A 19862-nucleotide genomic window follows, 5' to 3' on the forward strand; every position below is an offset into this window, starting at 1 on the left:
ATTCTGATTTTCATTAAAATCAGAAGGGAGAAGAAATAGTCATGGAATATGGTGACTGACCCTTCAGTAAACAAGCTAGGAAGTCTCATCAGAAACATAAATCACAAAGAGGAGGTGCTTGCAGCTGACTGTGTACATTTTGACTCAATATTTTGGCTCATGTAGTCAAAATATGTGTGTAGCATTTGCTAGCTGTGTGACCCCACCTATGTAAGCCTACAAATGTACATAGGCAAGAAGATGGCAAGAAAATACCCTACAACTTCCTGCTGTCTTAGAGAAGATGAGCAGTGTGTTTTCCTTGGGTGCATTTTATTGCTTGATTCCTGCTGTGTGGGTCAGTGCTTCAGCATTCCCAAATCAGTAAACACAATCTCTGGGTATGCACAGCTACATATTTTAACACCAAAACTGAAACCAAACCTGCAGTGTACACTGCAAAGTCAGAGTAGAGATGGTTTACTACTTTTTTGATTTGTTAATTTTGCTACCACAAGCTGTAAACTGTAAATTCTCAGTGTTATCTCAGTGTGTTTGTGACTGAGATGCTTTTTGAAAGCCAGTCCCAAAGCAGCCCCCAAGGCCAGATCTGCTGCCTATACACAGAGACTGCAAGTGCAGATTCATTTCTGTTGCTGGAATATATGGGGGTTTATATACAAGGCAGGGTAATGTATTCGTATCCTCTCCAGGAGAGGTCACTAACAGCAGCACTCTTTAGGAGTGTTGTTGATGCTTCTGTTTATTCCCAGGACATCCCTGTGCTGGATCAACAAAAGTACACTTTGCTCCTTAGGCCAGGGACCTGCAGTAACACTCACAGCAGTGTCTCCTGTGCTGCTCTTCTTTCCTTGCCTGTAAAACACACCTGATTATTTTACTTTTGTCTTTGTTAGTAACTGACTGTCTTTATCAGGTTTAAACATCCATGCTTTCTGAGCTGTTAGAATTCTTTTTTTTTCCTAGGAAACATTCCTTGATAAGAATCCTCTGAAGGCAGGTGATAGTACCATCCCCCTCAAGCATAGGTACCCAGACTTCTTTATAAGTGGATAGTGTGACATCCCTGTACAGTTAAAATTTTCCATGCAGCAGTTATTCTGGCTCTTTTAAAATTAACTGTACCCTGTATCAATTACATTGGTCGTATATTAGAAGTTTGTAACTTTTGTTTCATTGATGCAGCAGGATTTTAGGAGTTTGACAGCTTATTCTCAGTGTTTTTATTTCCACCTTTTACAAATTTAATTTGCATCCTTTTATTGGAAAGGAAAAGCACCCTACAAACAGCCTAATCAGTATTCTTCTTAAATTAATTGGATTTATTGTTACCAACCCTCTCTGAACACGCTGCTCTCTGTGTATTCTTTTTGAGGTATTAACAAGGTTTCATTGTTTGAATCATTCAGGTTACTTGGGGGTATAAATGCAGCCAGTCCTGTGGCTGATGAGCATTCTCTTATAAAGCTGTATGTAAATCAGCTTCACAACAACTCACGGTCAGTATGAGAGCACTAACCTACTAATCGCAGTAGTTCTGTAGCTCATGCACTAAATCATTAGCAATTCTGCTAAACTACTCAAAATATTCTTTAAGGAAGGCTCTGATGGGCTAGAGGGTTTCTGTGGCTCTAATTAGTCTTTTGAATAGACTTCCTGCTGGCTGTGGGCTTTGCCAACTTCTCTTGCTTCTGCGCAGCACAAGTCTTTCATTTTACCCTTTCACGTAGGATTAATATTAATGTGTCCAATGGAAGTTGGAAACATTGCTTTTGAAAACTGAGAGAACTACACCTTTATGGTTCCATCATCAGTGTATGACTTGCCTGTTGTGTTCTCGACCAAGGAATGAAAGAGGCTTGCACGAAAGCCTGGAAATGACTCCAGGTCTCACAGCCAGCCTCCTCTGCCTCAGCTCTCACTGTGGGTGGCTGCTGTTCTGCCCTAAGTGCTGCTTGCCAATAACCCTCCCCAGCCCCCTGAGCTTTGCTTTTCAAAATGACCACAGGAGAGGCAGATCTAAGTCCTACTGAAGCTAATGAAAACCTCCCATTTGCATAGTGAGCACTGGACTTGGACCCATGCCTCTCGTTGCTGCACCCTTTTTCCAGCATTCCCTCACATCTCAGTGACCTAAAGGAAGATTCTATTTCATTCTGCATTTAAAAAAATACACAATTGCATAAGAATGGTTTCTCCATCTTTTTTTATGTATAGTGTAATTTCCTTTTCTTCTTTCTTTATTAGTCCATGAGCATTAGCTATATTTCAGTAAGAATTATCGATATGAAGGTACTTTTCTGCTAAATGCCAAGGTCTTCATTCTGGGTTAGACTAGTAACTGTATCTTCATTCATTCTTTTAAGTTTTACTGTTACTATTGCCCTGGGAAAACCAGGCCTCATTAGTGGAAGCTCACCCTCTTGAACATTAGAGAAACAGACTTTGATGGCTCTGTTTGCAATTGGTCTGATTTTATATTAAATACTCTATGATTCATATTGCAATAAGAAGAGTGCAAGCTCAGAGTAGAATTTCTAGCTGGATGTAATAAACACTAAAGGCTCTATTGGCTGTGTTTTCACTGCAGATAACTTATGGTTACTTTAATTTGTGTTGCAGTCTAGTCCAAAGGTTTCAGATAGCTTTAAGGGAAGTTTTTCATATAATTTGAATGTTTATTCAAAGGAGAATTGGCAGAGAATGTCATTCATAGCATTCCCATGGTATTTATTTCAGCTACTTGTGTTCACATAAGAACATAGCCATTCTAACCATTTTCTAACCAGTGTAGCAGCAAATGCTAAATTCAGCACAGCAGCTCATTCTGCTGCTGGAAATGGATAGCATCTCCTAAGTTCAGCACACTGCCGTCTTTATTTCTGGATACATGTGTGAAAACTGGAAATTAACTGGGAAGATGGAGAATCTTGTTAGAGGAAAGATCCTTGATAATTGGTAAATGCAGTGACAAATTGCAGGAAACAGCTGAAAGGAGATGGAACATTCTATACTATTTACACTTTAATTGCATCTGAAGCACAGATTTCGGGTGGGTACACAATTACTCCAAAGCTCAAAGGAAGTTGAGTTCAGGCTTTCCCTAAGATGCTTTTTACTTCCTTCAAACTGTTTTAGAATTAAAGTCCACTTAAAATTTCTGTGCTTGTTTGTTTAGTTTGAGCCAGCAAGTCCATGAGAGAGCTTTAATGAGGAGGTTAGCAATTATAAGCACGTTTCTTCTAAATGTATACAGTGTGGAAATTGATATCAAGAGTATGCTCTGTACAGCTCAAGAAGAGCTTGAAAGTGCTTGTATTAGAAAAGAAGGAACAAAAATTCAGTGATCTTCTCCCAGATACCAAATCATGGTCATTTGCTGTGTTGGCAGCTAACATGATTAAAACCACAAGGTCTGTAATTCTTTTGCTGTAGCTGATATTCAGGGGTTTTCTCTCATTTGTTTTTGCAATTTCCTATGGCCTAGAGGGCAGCAGAACAAGGTAATATTACTGCAGAGTAGGTAATGCCCTTGCAAACCCAATGGTTTGGATAGGTTACATCAAAACAAGCAAACTTAGCTAATGCCAGAAACTTTTGTCCGATCAAGAGAAATAATTCCATACACTGAATTAATGTTTTTTTCCTTATTTGAATAATTTTGTTCCCCAGCTGCAGTCTGTCATAATAATGGGTACAATCTCCTGCTTTTTCTTTATAAATGTTTTCTTTAAGCTATTGAATTATTGAGCTTAGGTAGGATAAGATGAAACAGAATGTTTTTTCTTACATTTTTCTCAGCCCCCCCTTCACAGCTAATGCATTTATTTCTTCTAAACGGGTAATAAACTGGAATAAATGGTGTGATGCAACACATTCTGGTGAACTTGAAATGACTTGGCAATTGTGTGATAGATAGAAAGAATGAGCTATGATATCTGATACCCATAGCCAAGGAGAAATTGAGACTTACTTAATGCTGAGTCAGAATGGCTGGTGCTTTTTTGAACTCCACATAAAAGTTAAAGAAATTGGATATTCTACCTGGGCATAACAAGAGATTAGGCCTGATTTCTAGTCAACAACTAACTTGGAGCAAAACATACTGGGTGCTGCTGTTCTCTGTGTCCCTGTCTCTAAGGAGCGTGGTAGACTTCAACTGCATGTTGTCTTTGCATGTTGTTTTCAGAACAAGATGAGAAACCTTATTTCATCAGCAATATTCTACCTGGCTAAAGGAAAGGTTTATATGTTTGATTGTTTCATAGCCGGGTAGACACTAATGATGGCATAACATTTATACTAATATTGGTAGATCTATATCTTCAGAGGCGTGTGCTTTTATAGCTGGAGGGTTTGTCTCTAAATTTGGGTGGAGAAGCATTATTTGGCATCTTACAAGATGTTCTATTTTAGCAGGAATATATCTTTAAAATATCTGTTCCAGCTGGAAATTCACTGTGGCCAGAACGATCTCGGAAGTATTAGTTGTATTTTGGGGAATATGTGGAGGATGTAGAAAGATATGGAAGAACAAGAAGGGCAAATGTCAGCTCTTCCATATGAAGGAGGGTTCAAGGTGGAATCAGGGACAAAGGTGAAAGGGATTATAAAGGAGGCAGCCTAACCTTGGTATCCAAAGATACTGAAATTTTATAAAAGAGTTACTAAGCATCTGGAGGATAATAAACAAGAAATAACCACCATAGGTTTGTCAAGAACATATTATATCAACCAAACTAATTTATTTCATTGACAGGATGACTGATCCAGTGGGTAAAAAAAGAAGCAGCAGATACAATACAGGTTGACCTTAAAGGGGCTTTAAACACAGTCCCAGATGACACAGAAGTACCAAAGGAAATACAGACATAGGGAAATTAGTAAAAGAGCAACACTGAGAATGAATAATGACATTTTCAGAAGTTTGCTGTTGCTTTAGGAGAAGGACATCTGCTGGGATTCTTGAAAGCTGTCCTAAATCAGACACTGTGCACTATTTCTCACAGTGACTTAATGGAAGCAATAGAGTGAATATATCCAATTTGTAGGTGGTACAAAGGTTGAAATAGTTATGGAAATGAGTGCTTAGAGAGCAGTTTCTAAATAAAAAAGGTAGCTCAGTAGCAATGGTAGTAATTTATGTCCAAATGATCTGAAATCAATTACAGGAGATTCAGTAATTAGAAAAGAAAAGAGCTGTAGCAAGAAAGCAAATAGTCAAATAAAAGATGGGAGCATAATTGGATGGATAGAAATATTTTAACAGAGGGCCTAGCAGTTGCAGTGAAGCACAAACTAATTGAAGTCAGCATACAATTGCTAGATTGCATTTGACCCTGGAACATCATATGGAAAGCCATTAAAACCCATTCCCCAGAGGAGAAGACATCTGCCTAGAGGTTTGCATGCAGTTTAGGGCAACAGCACATTTGCTAACCAGCTATCTGGAGTCCAGAGGAGACACCCAAACATCAGAAAAACAGAAAATGTAACTCTTGAGAAAAGGTTTGAAGTTTGAAGTTTGCTTAATCAACTGAAAAGGAAAGGGGCATGGATAGAGATATGGTATCAGTTGCTCAGTGAGTAATCCTTGTTTGCCTGTCTCTCCACACTGTGTGGCTTCTGGAGCATAGGAGAGGAGAACTTGTGGTTGGTGGAGGGCACACTGTTAGAAAGCAGGGCACAGGATCTGTCCTGGGGCCTTTGGTTTCCCACTGTGGCAACATATTTATTTGTATTTTTAGAACTGAAAGGTGCATTTTTGGCTGAAATGGCACACCTTGTACCCTGTGAAGGCATTTTCCTTCTGTAACTGGGAAGAAAATGTGTGGAAAACTCAGCCTTCTAGATGGCATGGTGCATGTTTATCTGCAAGGATATTGCCCAGTGGAAATGCAAAACACATGCATAGCATGCTGATGGGCAGAGAAATGTGAAACAAGCACTCGTCTTGCTGTGGAGTACAGCATTTCATTCAGCTATCCTACTAATTTATTATAAATCAATAGGCTCGAGTTCTCAGGATAACCTTTGGTCTCATCCTCTTCAGAACCCCACTGCCAACCTTGCCCTCCCAAAAGGAGGGGAATTACACACATCTTGCCTCACTGAATTCCTTCTTTGTCTTATTATTAAATGTTTTGAAGATTACCATGTTCCACATTCGTGCAACATTATCTGCCTACACACACACATAGACCCTGGATGCACAGGTGCATCCATGCTCACACACCCATGAGGTGCCAAATCAAAAAACAGGTGAATAATTTTTAAGAAGAAAGTAAAATATAATTTTGTTTTTCTTTGTTGTTTCTTAAACCAAAAAATGCTGCAGCATGAAAAAAAATAACATTTTCCATGTTTCCCATTTTTAGCTAGTGGTAGCTTGTTAACGTGGATATTTAAATGTTGGGAAAGATGCAGTTACTGCAATCCATTAAATACTGTAATTAGGGGGAAATGTGTGTTTGGTGAACTATATATTATTTTAAATCAACAGAAGAACAGTACTTCTGAAAATTAAACTGCTGTATCCCATCACTGCATCCAAATAAATGCTTTTCCATAGATTATTGAAACCATCATAGAGTTAATGCAGAGAAAAGCAATCGAGCTGTTATGGTAAAGCTTTCCCAGCTTGAAAGCAGCATTTGAGACTGTATTTATCTCGGACTCCATCTGGAAAATACACAAGCCTTTATCTCTCCATTTGTGAGAGAAGCACATTTTGTTTGTAATTTCTGTAGTGTAGGCTTTAATAGTTTGCTTTTGGAGAACAGGAGGGAAAACTCGTAATTCACGATTTTGCATTTCCTCAAGTTTTCTAGAATTCCTTTAAAGCTTTTATTATTTTCATTCGGTCCAGGGCTCAATTCAGTCCAGAAGCTCAAATGAGCTTCTCCAAATTCTGTTCTATGATGAATTTCAGACATCACTGTTTACCCTCTTCTTAGCTTTCCTGTCTTATTAACTAGCTCTCCTTCCAAGAATACTGAAGTAGAGCAGAGCAAACTTCTGGCTAGGGCTGCTCCAGCTTTCTTGAAAGGCAAAGGGTAAGTTAAAGAGAGAGTATGTTCTTAACATGCACTAACACAGCTAAACCAAAACATTTGCCTCTATTCCTCCCATTTTTAATGTATTCTATATACATCTTTCCTGAGAAAATTGTCATAAGCAATTAACTCGGTGAGCTAAGTATGGCATGTTTAAGTATACTTATGTACTCCTGGATGCATAAGGTCTTGATCAGACACTTCCAAGTAAATTCAGCTGGTGAATTCAGTGTGTCAGTCATGTATGTTGCTTATCTGTATTACTGTTTGTGTGCAATATATAGTATATTAAAACAAATAATTCTGACTCACAGTATGCTGTATTTTGTAATGAATGCTGTATAGCTCCAGAGCTTCAGTCCCTGGCCTGATCTGGCATCTCACTGATTTCTGAGGCTGGCTCTGTCATCAAGTGGGATGCTACCATCCTAAATCACTAAATACTAAACATGTAAATTACAATAATAACAAAATAGTTTCTGCACTTGGTGTGTTATTTTGTTTTGATTTTTTTTTTCTAAGAACGTTGAATATTCGTTCCTAGACTCCCATCTCACAATGTTATTGCTCCTGCTCTCTCTGTATCCGTGTGTCTGTCTGGATCACACCGTGTCCCCCGGTCCGGTTTCAGGTTACAGTACAGCCTCGATGTTGCAGACAGGCTGGCTGATGAACATGTGCTCATCGGGGTCTATGTCAACATGCTACAGAGCAACCCCGCACGGTTAGTGCAGGTTTGGCACCTTTGGGGCACCCAGCAAAGGGACCTGGCTCAGCCAAATGCTTTCACTGTTTCCTCCTGGCCACGAGCTGGAGCAGCTCTTTCATGAGCACTAACCTGACATGAATGTGTTTGAATATGGGATATGTCCTCCCAAAGGTGGTGGATTGTGGCACTGGTTGCTGTTCTCTCAACTGAGGCTTACAAGGTATTGCCAAGTATTGCAAATAAGTGCTTAGTTAAGAATGGCTATGTAAATTGTTTGGGATACTGAGCTCTAGGCAGTGCAGGACTTGGTGGTGGTACAGAGATCTTCACACAACCATGATTAAACAAGCCCATGTTTTCAAGGTATTAATTTTTGAGATCATGTATAATTTGTAGCTTCACCTTCCTTGAAAGTTAGAAACTGTAGTAGTACATAAATAATTAAATCATGATAATAATTTTCTTACTAACCGAGTGAGAGAAATTCATTTTGATTTTTACATATGTCAGGCATTGCTTTTAAATCTACCTGATTTTTGCATTGTTTGAATCTTGTATACAAATTTTCCCTTCTCTCATTTAGACTCAGGAGTTTGAAATGGGTGTCTTGAACATAATTCACTGTTTCTGCTGGAGTGATTATAGAGCTTTATCTCCTAAACCCATCAGCTGTCCTGGCACTTGAGATGCTGGCATTGCAGCTCACCGTGCCAGGGAAGGGAAACGCTGCCTCACCTCTCCAAGTGCAACAGAATTCCATGGACTTTGCTGCCCTGTACCAGCAGAGTGGTGAGCAGTATATGGCCCTAGAAAATGTGGTGCTGAGCAGAAAACTGTAGAGTATTCCTACCAAAACTATGCTCAGAAGGTTTATTTTGCTCATAGCAAACCCTTCAGTTTCCTGTGCTGCCACTGCAGAGTATTTCCTGGGTTAGAAGGGAGTCTCCATTTACTCCAGTACGTAGGAGGCAACAAGCAGCTTCATTTAGGAGAGTGAATGCAATGGTTCTCTGCAGTCTTAAAAAAATTCACTTCTGCATGTAGCTCCTGTTTAAAATTGGAGTAATTTGTCATGCCCAGTGGATAAAAAAGTCTGCCTCCATTGTCCTGGATCTTCTTCTCTACTCTGGAGCCCAGTGGAATGTGTCAGTGGTGGAGGGTTAAAAAGGCAAACTAAGTTTTAGTGAGGAAAATGAAAGCCATTTATCCTAAACAAAAATATTTTCAAGGGGAATTTCATTCCTGAAGAAGTACTTCTAGAAATCAGGCTTACTGAGGAATATTGACACAGTGTCTGTGAAAGCAGGCTCTTGGGGGCATGTGTGTGACCAGTCTTTGCCCACCCATGGCTGAGGATAGGAATATGCTGCCTGGTGTGACAAGGAGAAGGAAATGTGGCCCTGGCTACCATGAGTGACTTACTTGATAGGGCTGTTCAGGAGGGGATTGAAGAATGGACATGATTTAGGGTAATTCTTGGTGCTAGGCTGGTTTGCCAAGCATGGCATTTTGGATGCCATGTCTAGGATTCATTTAGCTTCAGTGAGGGCTACCAGTTCCTCCCAAGACCTCTTTGTGGGTGCCTCGCCTCATCTGTACTGTTTTCATTCTCCAAATTTTAGTCTTAATATTCCAACCTGTTCCCTCAAGGCTTTGAGCCAACCTCACCAAGTCATAGCACGTTTGTTTCCAAATATGCATATACAAATCATATACCATGATTCAACATTTATGTGGTTTTGAGAAATGAATGGGAGAGTGACTGATAACAACCTTTATTGTTTAAACAACTGATGCAAAGCATAGTACATAACATCTGATTACTGACATTAAATCACTGCAGTCACAACATCCTGAATGAGAAACAATCTCAGTTATTTGTATAATTATATTTTGACAGAAACATAACCTAGAGGGACAGTAGTCTTAGTCAAGCATCAGACCATACTGCATTGCCATTTTCTGCTTGGTTGGACTGAGATTGCTAGTAGAGAGATAGAATGGTTACATTTTTGTAAAAACAAGCACAAAGTCTTGCTATCCTAAGCTCCTGTGTGAAGCCAGTTTCCAGAGGAGTAGGTGAGGTTTCTGCAGGAAGCTTTGCTTCTGCATCTCATAGTCTGGGATAGCATCTTGAGGCAAAGCTGACCTCCTCCTGCCCATGCCCCGAAGTGGCTGCATGCAGTTTGCTCAAAACCCCACACACCTGTGTCAGGATGGTGCTGAGTTCAACTTATTTCAGCCTGCATCCTAAGGAGGTTTGGTAACCTGAGTCAAGCATGCAGTTAACCAAAATGAGGCAGCTTCTGATTTAGGGGAGGCTGCAGCTGGCCAGCTCTGCTGTTCAGTCTGCCTGCAGAATACTACCTGTACCCATCCAGACATCAGATAATTCAAGTGCTTCTGGCAGCCAAAGCTGAGAAGAGGAATGGTTGTTTTTGGACCTCTATCCGCAAGAAAAAACTGAAGAGATACTCTGTGAGCATAATACATAAAATTATCTGAAGAGCTGTATACTAACATTTCAAAACAAAACAAGATTTGGGTTTTTTTTAGATACTGAGTCAGGCTAATTTATAGCAAAACATCAGTCTAATATAACTCAGCATACCTTTGTTTTTGTTTTAAGTGCAGCTAGTATTTATATTTTGGGCTTGTGGGGTAGGTTTAATTCATTTAATTAATTTTCACTGCTTATCTTTATTTTTCATTTGCAGTTATTTGATACTGCAAGTAAAAGTACAAGTTTTCCTTTCCTTCTTCCACAGGCTAATAAAATACTTAAGGGTTTTTTAGAAGCCAGTACTCCAGAGCAAATTAATAAACAAGAGGAATAATTAATTCATTATTTATAGTAAAGATATGGGTAGAAAAAATAGCCCTTAGCCAGATGTTTTGAATAGTTTAATTGTAAAGTCTTTTTTAGTATTTAAAACCAATATTTGATACTTTAGTTTAGTGTCTGATTCTTAAAAATAACTCTTAACTGCAAATAGTTTCCATTTTTATAAGTTAGAGACTTTGCCTAGCTTTGAATATTAATTCCATATATTTCAGTCTTTCTTTTCAGGTACAGAAAAAAATAAGATAAATTAAAAGAGGTTATTTTGGTTCCATAGAGAGCTGTTTTCTGGGGGTTTTATGTTATACTGCATAATACTATGTGAACCCTATTTCTGTATAAAAGTGCCATGCTATTCTAGGACATGTTTTAAAATGTTTATTAAGGGGGTGTGCGCAACTCTAGGTGGGATGGCTGCTTTAATCTTCCTTTGAAAGAGGAAAAACATTCAGAGACTAGTTGCTGCAGAGGAAATGTGTAGACATTTAGCCTTGAACTGAGTTTGTTTTTGTGATTATTCCCACGTAGCTGACTGGAATAATATTTTGGTGGTAAAATCAGGTGATTCTAAAGTAAATGGTAAATTAATAGTAGCAGAGGACTCAGATGATTTGTCTTGGCTTAAAGTATCTTAAGACCAAGCCAATTTTGAAAGTGTAGCAGTTAAACACTCCTCAGAATGCATTTGATGTGTTGCTGTTAGGCCATTTTTATATATTTTTTTTACAGCCCTTGGGCTTAGAAATCGACTCTTTAATTTGTCTGTATTTTCTATACCAAATTACTTATTTAGCAAGGGTTTCTAGAATAAGAGCATGTCATGAAGAGTGGACTGATACTTCTCTTGCAAAATTTCACAGGAGATGTTCCTAACCAGTGGTGATACAGTTGTAAAACCAGTAGGGAACATCCACATCAGCTATTGCTGGGTGCCTGCTGCAGAACAGGCTGGTCTGACACATCTGAAGCCTGAGAAGTGGCCAAGATCCTTCAGAGTCACTCCTTTGCTCATAGGTTTTTCATCCTTTGTCTGCAGTTTTGAGATCCCTTTTTTTAATGGAGCTACCTTAGACCACACAAGTCCTATTGTATAGGTGCTAATATTGGATATTCACTCTGCATCTGAATGTGATAGGTGTCAGACCAATTATTGCTAATAATTATAAGGTCTTTAAAGAACTGGTCACTAATGGAGAAGCAGTGTTTTTTAGAAAAGAAGGAACAGCATTAGGATATTTTTATGTAAAATGTCTAGTTTCTCTCAAAAGGATGCCTGAATCATTCCCCTGGGGTCCTAGATTCTGCACACACATTCATAATATTTTAAAACTTTTGCATATGATTGTCTTACTGTATCACTGTATGGTTGTCTGTGAAGTTGGTGAAGTAAAACAAAAGTGAATTATAGTAAATCTGAGAACTTGGAGACAAAAATCTTGGCAGTTGAGGCTAATGCTGCTGTGCATTCTTCTGTGCTTAATGGTCACATAAGAATAGGTATATTCCAGAAGTAAATTTCTCTCAGACATTGAAATTTAATTTTCAAAGCTTTGGGGTTAGTGATTTGTGGCATTCATAGACCAAATTTGACACATTGCTGCATCTACTTTATGACATCCACCCACATATAAATATATATCAAAGATATTAAATACAAGTAAGACTCAAAAAGCTGCAGTGGCTTGGTTCATTCAGTAAAGCAGTTGGCTTAGGTGTTAGCTCACATCTCAGAACTCTGGTGCAGATTGTGTTATGCCAACAAGTGAAACCATAATCCATTTTTCCAAGATGGATATGGCTGCACATTGCCATAAAAAGGAGAATGGATGCTGAATGCTTGCTGTTTTCACAACCATCTGTTAGGATGCAATGTTTTAGTCATTATGGTAAAATTAAAAATTAATTAAACTGTCATAAAAGTAACCTTTATTACCCAGTTTACACAATTTTATGTGTCTGCAAGAGTTGCTCACCCCTTTTTTTCTCTGGATGACATATTAGTACAGTAAGCATGAGTATGTAAGAAGCAGAACTGTGTAAATTTAGAAAAATGCCTTTAGCTTTGGTCTTTCCTGAAGGTGTATCAGTTATCCCACCAAAATCTCAGTAAACATAGAATTAAGCTGTATATGTAACAAAATAAATCTAACCAAAACCAGAAAGTCAGTGTTCATCTACCACCAAAAGTCTTACATGCAGTTTGCAGCACAAGTTTTATTTACGCAGAACCTCTCTGTGTCTCACTTTTCAGAGCTTTACTGTTTTTATAAACTTCGTGTTTGTGGTCTCACAGGTTATTATCAGAATGAGAAAAAGATGATGTTTGTCTCTTTTCTCTTGCATCAGTAAGCTGTAGGAAATCCACATGACACGCAGCTTTAGTTTCATGATCAGTGAATATCAACCACTGCTCTTATTTCAGACATAACTTTTAAATCCCAGTGGATTTAATCAGGCCAAACAGCACATGTGCATTGTAGTTCCCTGAGGGACATGGGGATATGAACTCAGTGAGAAGTTTTAGAGAAATATTCCATTTAAATATATCAGTTCTTCAAAAGCAGAGCTTTTGGCACAAGTGCCATTTTCCTCTGGAAGGCTTTTCAAGTTCAAGGTACAATTTCTGGGGAAAAAATCAGGATAAAATCCCATGCCCAGACTCTTTTAAAGCTCATTTGCCAGCAACCAGTTACATGCCCAGAAGAGCCCGTGGGCAGGGAGATTTATTCCTGATTCCCTTCAGCCAAAAACCATTATACAGTTGCCAAAGGATAAGAAAAGAGGCCGGACTTGTCTCTGTCTGTTATAGTCCACAGGTGGCCTTGTATTCCACGTGGAAATTCCACAGTCCTCTCACCTCTCCTTAGGGACTTCATTTTTTCTCACTTATATATACTAAAAGTAATGCAGTATAGGATTCTAAAGTCCAGGATTATCTGGGTCAACTAAGCCCTCTTCAGATTTCTGGCTTTCTTTGTTTATTAATTTTGATGGTTGTCTGCAGACTTCTAAATGTTTAGAAATAGTGAAGGTTCTCACTATATTACCTTTTTCCTGCCCATCTCAGTAAATAATAGCTTCAATTTAAAATAAGGACAGCTAAAAAAGCATTAACCTGAAATACTTACATTTCATATTCTTGGGGGAGAAAAAGTAATAAGATGCAGTATTTTAAAGGAATTCAGCATCTTTGCTGTTTAGTTTTTACACTTGTTGATCACAGTTGTGTAACACTGTGAAGTCTTGCTCCCAAATAGCAAGAAACCAAGAGTAAAAGAGAAAGCCTGATTATAAATTCCTAGATCAGTGGTTCCAAACAGTGATCCACGAGACCTTGGTAAGTGCCCTGCAAAACTGTCCTAAACACTGTTTTGTGGTGCAAATATGACAAAGTTTCTGAAGTTTTTCTTGACAAACACCGAGGCTCCTGCTAATCCACCATCCAAAAAGCAATCAGTCTTCCAAGTGATATGACAAACTTGAGTTGCAAAATAAATGCTGATTGATGTTCCTACCGATGGAACCACCTCTGCCTCCTTTTTGGGCAGAGTAGTCTGCAAGTTGCATCCTGTACAACTTACACTGTGGGTTGCAGACCACTGCTGTTTTCCCCCTAAGGGAAAGCACTGCCCAGGCCCTTAGAGCTGACCTTTGTAGGGAAATTGCCCTCTTCCTTCTCCCCTTTGCTTTAACATCAGCTGTTCCTAATTTGGTGAAGGTTTTCTCCTTTGTTCTGCTGTGTGGGGTGTGAGGTGGTGGCTGGCAGAGGCAGTGGGTGTTTTTGCCGTGTATAAATCTGTCTTCCCATTTCCCCCTCCCCCTGAGCAGCGTCCTTGACAGTGCAAGTCGCCTGGATGAAGAGCACAAGCTGATCGCCAGGTATGCAGCAAGGCTGGCAGCAGAAACTTCTTCATCAGTAAGTGTTTTAATTAAAGGAAGGTACTTTCCTTCTGTCGTGTTCCAGGGGCTTGGCAAGATCAGGAAAATTACATCTGACAGTCTAATGATTAATGGATTATTTTTCCCTATTCTTTTCATCAGAGGCTGTTATGCTTTAATAATAACACTTTTATGCAGTCCATTTAATCCAAAGAATCCACATACTAATACATATAATCTATATACTAATGCAGTGGTATTTTAAATAATTGCATCAAAGGGAGTCTGACATCTTGAACTCAGGAAAGACTGTAAAATATTGCCTGGACTAGCTTTGGTTAAAGGTTAATGATTTACTGCATTGGAAAAATGGGGTGGTGAATCCATTTTACTCTCTAGCTCAAATATCAAAGCCACTAGGGCCTTAAGTACTAAGGATATTAAAGAATGTTCTTCAGCAGGATGACTGTAATGACCCCCTGCATTAGCCCTGGCTCCCATTTTCATTTCAGAGCAATGATTATTCTGCTCTCTGTATCGAAAGATAGAAGGTGATGACAGGCTAAAACCTCACTAACTGCATTCAGGAACAAGAGAGAACGAAGCAGAAACCTAATCAAAGTATATAAAATCTTAAATGGTACATAAAAGGTCAGCCTAGCTACTTTTTTTCCATCTCAGACCATTTGATACAACAAGGGATCATGAATGATGGTTAAGTGAAAAGCAGCTGGTCTGGAGTGCCCAGAAACATTTTCATACTGTGAGATCAATTGAAAGGGTGAAATTAGCCACCACACATTGTGTAAAGACACTGAGTCACATTCATGCCAGATGAAGATGAATCTGCTGCCCCATGCAGATGCTGTCATGGAGATTTCACATTACCTACAGCTGCCTGGGAAGAGAGGGGTGCTCCTGTTCTGCCAGTCCAGCCCAAATCAATCCTTTCCAGACATGTGGCACAATGTTTCAAAGTTAAGGCAACGTGTAGATGTTGGTCTTATTTCTGAAAGATAGTAATTCTTCATGGGAACATGATTTCACATTAATAATGTCTCTGGTTAAAAATCAGTCGACATCAGTTCCATGTAATGTGTCCTTGATGTGGGGGAAAACAGCATAAACGGGGTTGACTTGAAAGAAAATACTGAATTTCTCGTTGCCATCCATCTTTGCTCTTTGAACAAAAGAGACAGAAGGAAAAGAGAAAGTTTCTCTAGAGAGAAATCTTTCCAAGCAAAAGAGTGACACCCAGTAGGGGCTGTGGAAATTTTTAAAGCTTTGCTGATGGTCATTCTGGATTTTAAGGAACTAAATATATTAGTACCTGGAACTAAATATATTAGTAACAGTGGGCATTCAGGATAAAGATCCTGATTCCTTCTGTATGAGTGATGACATCCACCAGTGTGTATCAGTTCTTTATGCACTGTTCTGTTTCCCTGTGGTTGATGTGTTAATGGGAAAATGTATCCATAGCAGAAAAATCACTATGTGGTTACAGGGGAAATATACTGTATTTTTCCCCACAGACAGTCCTAACCTTCGTTAAGTTTGTTAGGCTGTTGAGATGTCTCTTCATCCTTTTTGTGGGATCTCCTCCTGGCAGAGGAGATGCCTGGCATCACATAAAATAGCACTCCAGAGTTATGCTTCACATTGCTTTTTGTGGTGAGGAACCCTCATATCACAGCAGTAACTCAGCAGAGTGTTTATAAATACTTGATTCTTTCAGACTGGAATTAGAAATAAATGGGTATCTTTCATAGTTGTGAAACTTTTAGATGTCCTGCCCTGTGTTGTCATTGTTACAAGACTGAAATACAGGGCTGTGAACAAGGAAAACAATAATTGATTATTGCTGATGAACATGCAAAAAGGCATAGCCCAATGAAGTTGCAGGGAGCACTTCCTAGTTTGGTGAGAGACAAATTCTCATTTCATTTTATTGGTGGAAAAAAAGATTTTGCTGTCCCTGAAGGACTGGGGAAAGCGGTTTCCTGAAGTATCATGAGAGCGTATTGGATAACTTAGGCAAATGGGCCACACAGCCAGACTGAGAACTCAGAACTGCTTTCAAACTGAAAGTGAAACCATACTTTCAAGAGAGTGAAGCGTTGCTGCGCTGTAAACACATCCCATTCCTTCTGGAGGCAGAAAGGTTTTTGCTTCAGTGTACTCCTCTTGTCTGTGGCATCAATATCAAGAGCCACATCACAGCAACTGCCTGCAGCAGTGTCATTGCCTTTTATGATAGGTTCAGAGGAAGCCCTGTGAAAAAAATGAATGACAGGATGGTAAACACTGAGTCTTATTTACTCTAGCACTTACTCTGCTTTTACTAGCAATGGTTCCAATGCTGGTATGAGCACAACAAGAATGCTCTTTTTTTAGTGTAGGCAAGCTTGGTACTGCACTTTCTGTAAACAGATTTCACAGAACAGATCTGTGTTGAGCTCATGGTGCATGCTGGCTATTCCCCTTTCAATGCAGCCTTCTCTGTTTTACAACAGCAGCCGAGTCAGCAGAGAGGGGCATCAGATATCTCCTTCACCATTGATGCAAACAAGCAACAAAGGCAGCTGATTGCAGAGCTTGAAAATAAAAACCGGTAAGGAATCACTAACTACCTGGTTTTGCTCTGTCCCATATATTACATATATGTTTGTTTCTTAGCATTTTTTACCATCTACACCCGTACAATGTGCTTATACAGGCACATACATCTCCCCCTACAAATAAACAGAGCAGAAAAAGGTCCATACAATAGGATAAAGATTCTGAAATCCATAGCCACCCTATGCTTTTGTAAGTGTACTCTCCAATGACATGGCATAATCATGGATACTTTACTGTTTGCAGCTGCTGTTTGTAAAGAGTTCTAAAAAAAAGCCTGTCCTGTTTCAAAACTGGATTAACTTTCAGTTGGATTCTCAGTAGCACTATAACATGAAATGATAAAAGGATGTCACGCTTGTAATGTTATGCTCCCCTGCTTTTATTTGGGAAAAAGATGATTAAAGCTCTTCAGAACACAGTCTGCCTGGGAGAGGTTTGCAGGAAGATTAGCAGTAAGTTAGGCTGCTGATCAAATGAGACAGGAGGTACAGATATGACCGAGACTGAGAGAGTGTGTCCAGGAGAAATAGGCCAGCCAGCCCCAAAAAGGAGTGATGCCTGTCCCTGGGTACCAGACCGCCTGATGCCATGAAGTGTATGGCAGCAGAGCTCTGCTTTTAGTGCTGGACCATAAAACAGAGGCTAGCCCAGACCAGATGGTTTCCTATTCCAAGCTCTGCACTGCCTTCTGTCACCATATAATGAGCACCACCAGCTCATCTTGATTTGCCTTTCATAGTTCGAGGCTGCCTCCTGACCGTCTGCTTCCAGCACATTGTGGAGAAGAGACAAAATTCACAAAGGTTTCAACCTTCTGCTGTGAAGCTTTATATTAGCCTTTTGACAGCACTCCAGGGCTCACAGGCCAGTCGTAACAAGTCTTGTTAAAGTGCTTTTCTGTGAATTGTCAACTGCTCTCATATCTCTGCTTCCATTAAAAGTATTTTTAAGGGCTAAATATTTTCTCTGATACTCCATGATGTCCAGAAAGGTTACTTCCATTTTTTTTAATTTCATGAGGTGCTGGAAATGTTCATGGTGAAGAATTTAAAGGGAGCAGTTCAGTCAAGCTTAGAGCTATTTTATGTCTACCTGTGTTTTTTGGGGATTTTGAAGAATGATTTCCCTTTATGGCAAAAACCTAAGTTTATTTAGAAAATATCCAGACCCCTCTCCCATTGCTGAGGACTTCTTTGTTTGGCTGCAAACAAGTCATTTTATGTACATCTTCACTGATTAAAAGCTAAATACAGTCATACTTTTTCACCTCTTGCATTGTCCAGGAAGCTGGTTATGTCGAAAATTACTGACTTTAAGTCTTCTGCTTATTCTCCTCCCCAAGAGAAATCCTACAGGAGATCCAGAGGCTGCGACTTGAACATGAGCAAGCGTCTCAGCCCACACCAGAGAAGGCCCAACAAAATCCCACTCTCCTCGCAGAGCTCCGGCTCCTGAGGTGAGTCCACAGCAGTAAAAAATTGACAGGGGCCAGCCAGTCGTTCTCAATAAGAGAAGAAATAAAAGATAAGCCTGGCTAATGATTTTGGAGGCTTTTTCAAGTAAGTCAGCCAATGTGTATTTTTTTTATCCATTTTTGGTGCAGCCCATTGTCCTAGAAGTAATTAAGCTTATGCTTTAAACTATGTGCATGAGGAATCTCATATATTACTCCTCTACATTGAATTAAGTACGTGTATTAGTATTTGCAGAGTTAGGCCCTTAGGTCATTTGGAACAGGTCCCCACAGCCTGGTCCAAGTGCCATTAATGATATGAGGAAAAATAGTCAGAACAAATGCCTTTACAAAGATTTCTAGTTTATGCTGAAGAAAATACAGAACTACATGAAAATACTGCTAGAATTAGATGTTAATCTTTGGAAATTTCTCCCATGTGTTGAACTCTAAGGAGAGGTCAGTTCTCTTTGTGGTGCAAAACCAGGCTGCAGAATGATCCTCCTTGTCATGTGGAGGGTAGAGAGTAATGTCGTCTGCAGCTGCTGAAGATTTAGAGGATCCTTCCTCTGATTATCCCACCAAGCTAAAAACATTAATGTGGATGTGACTACATTTTAGTTATGATACTCTACATGGATTTACTAATTTCCATGTATATCACATTGAAGGAATGCAATTGTCATTGGCTCAGATCCGTAGGCTCCCAGAAAGTCATCAAGTTTGTTGTGAGAGCCAGACAGAGAAACCAGTGAAAGCTACTCAAAATGCTCTATATGAATAGAGAAGAGAGTGTAAGCACTTTCTTTCCAGTGAAACAATGCTAGATTGCTCTGTCCCCTGACTAAAGAACATCATTTGCCACTTAGCCATTCCTCACATAACTAATATTTTAGTGGTCTGATGCATATCCTAAGGAAATTACTGTATGAAATTTTTTTTCTTTACAAATACTTGATAGTTTTATTATGAAGTTTTCCACACAAAAATATTTTTCTGATTCACAAATCATTACTTCATCTTTCAAATCTAAATACAAATTAGTTTCTTCATTTCTATGAGTGATTTTAATGTGTAATTACTTTTAGACATCTACAGGCAAGTGACATTGTGTGAGGCATATAACACTGACTGTCATAAAAACATGTACACTCTAAAATATACCAGTAATGTAGCTTTTGTCCATCAAACCAAAAGTGTATTTTCAGCAGGTTTAGGAAATCAGCTTTCTATGTAGTTGACTAATAAAATTCATTATACTTTAAAAACAAAGGAATGATTGTGCAGTGTTAGCAGGCTGAC

General features: G+C 39.1%; 1 protein-coding gene across 12 annotated transcripts in view; it reads left to right on the forward strand.

The window, feature by feature from the left end:
- DTNA (dystrobrevin alpha) overlaps window positions 1-19862 on the forward strand; it is a 221195-nt gene that overhangs the window by 176634 nt on the left and 24699 nt on the right. For 7 of the 12 annotated variants that reach the window (XM_088174570.1, XM_088174556.1, XM_088174548.1 and 4 more), the window contains 6 exons: window positions 1410-1499; window positions 6978-7055; window positions 7687-7779; window positions 14435-14522; window positions 17002-17099; window positions 18450-18563. In XM_088174570.1, coding sequence (XP_088030696.1) covers window positions 1410-1499; window positions 6978-7055; window positions 7687-7779; window positions 14435-14522; window positions 17002-17099; window positions 18450-18563 — 561 coding nt within the window. The remainder of the gene's footprint in view (window positions 1-1409; window positions 1500-6977; window positions 7056-7686; window positions 7780-14434; window positions 14523-17001; window positions 17100-18449; window positions 18564-19862) is intronic. The other 5 variants (XM_088174590.1, XM_088174604.1, XM_088174595.1 and 2 more) reach the window with 3 other exon arrangements.

The sequence above is a fragment of the Sturnus vulgaris genome, chromosome 1 (assembly GCF_052056855.1).
Source record: "Sturnus vulgaris isolate bStuVul1 chromosome 1, bStuVul1.hap1, whole genome shotgun sequence".
NCBI lineage: Eukaryota > Metazoa > Chordata > Aves > Passeriformes > Sturnidae > Sturnus > Sturnus vulgaris.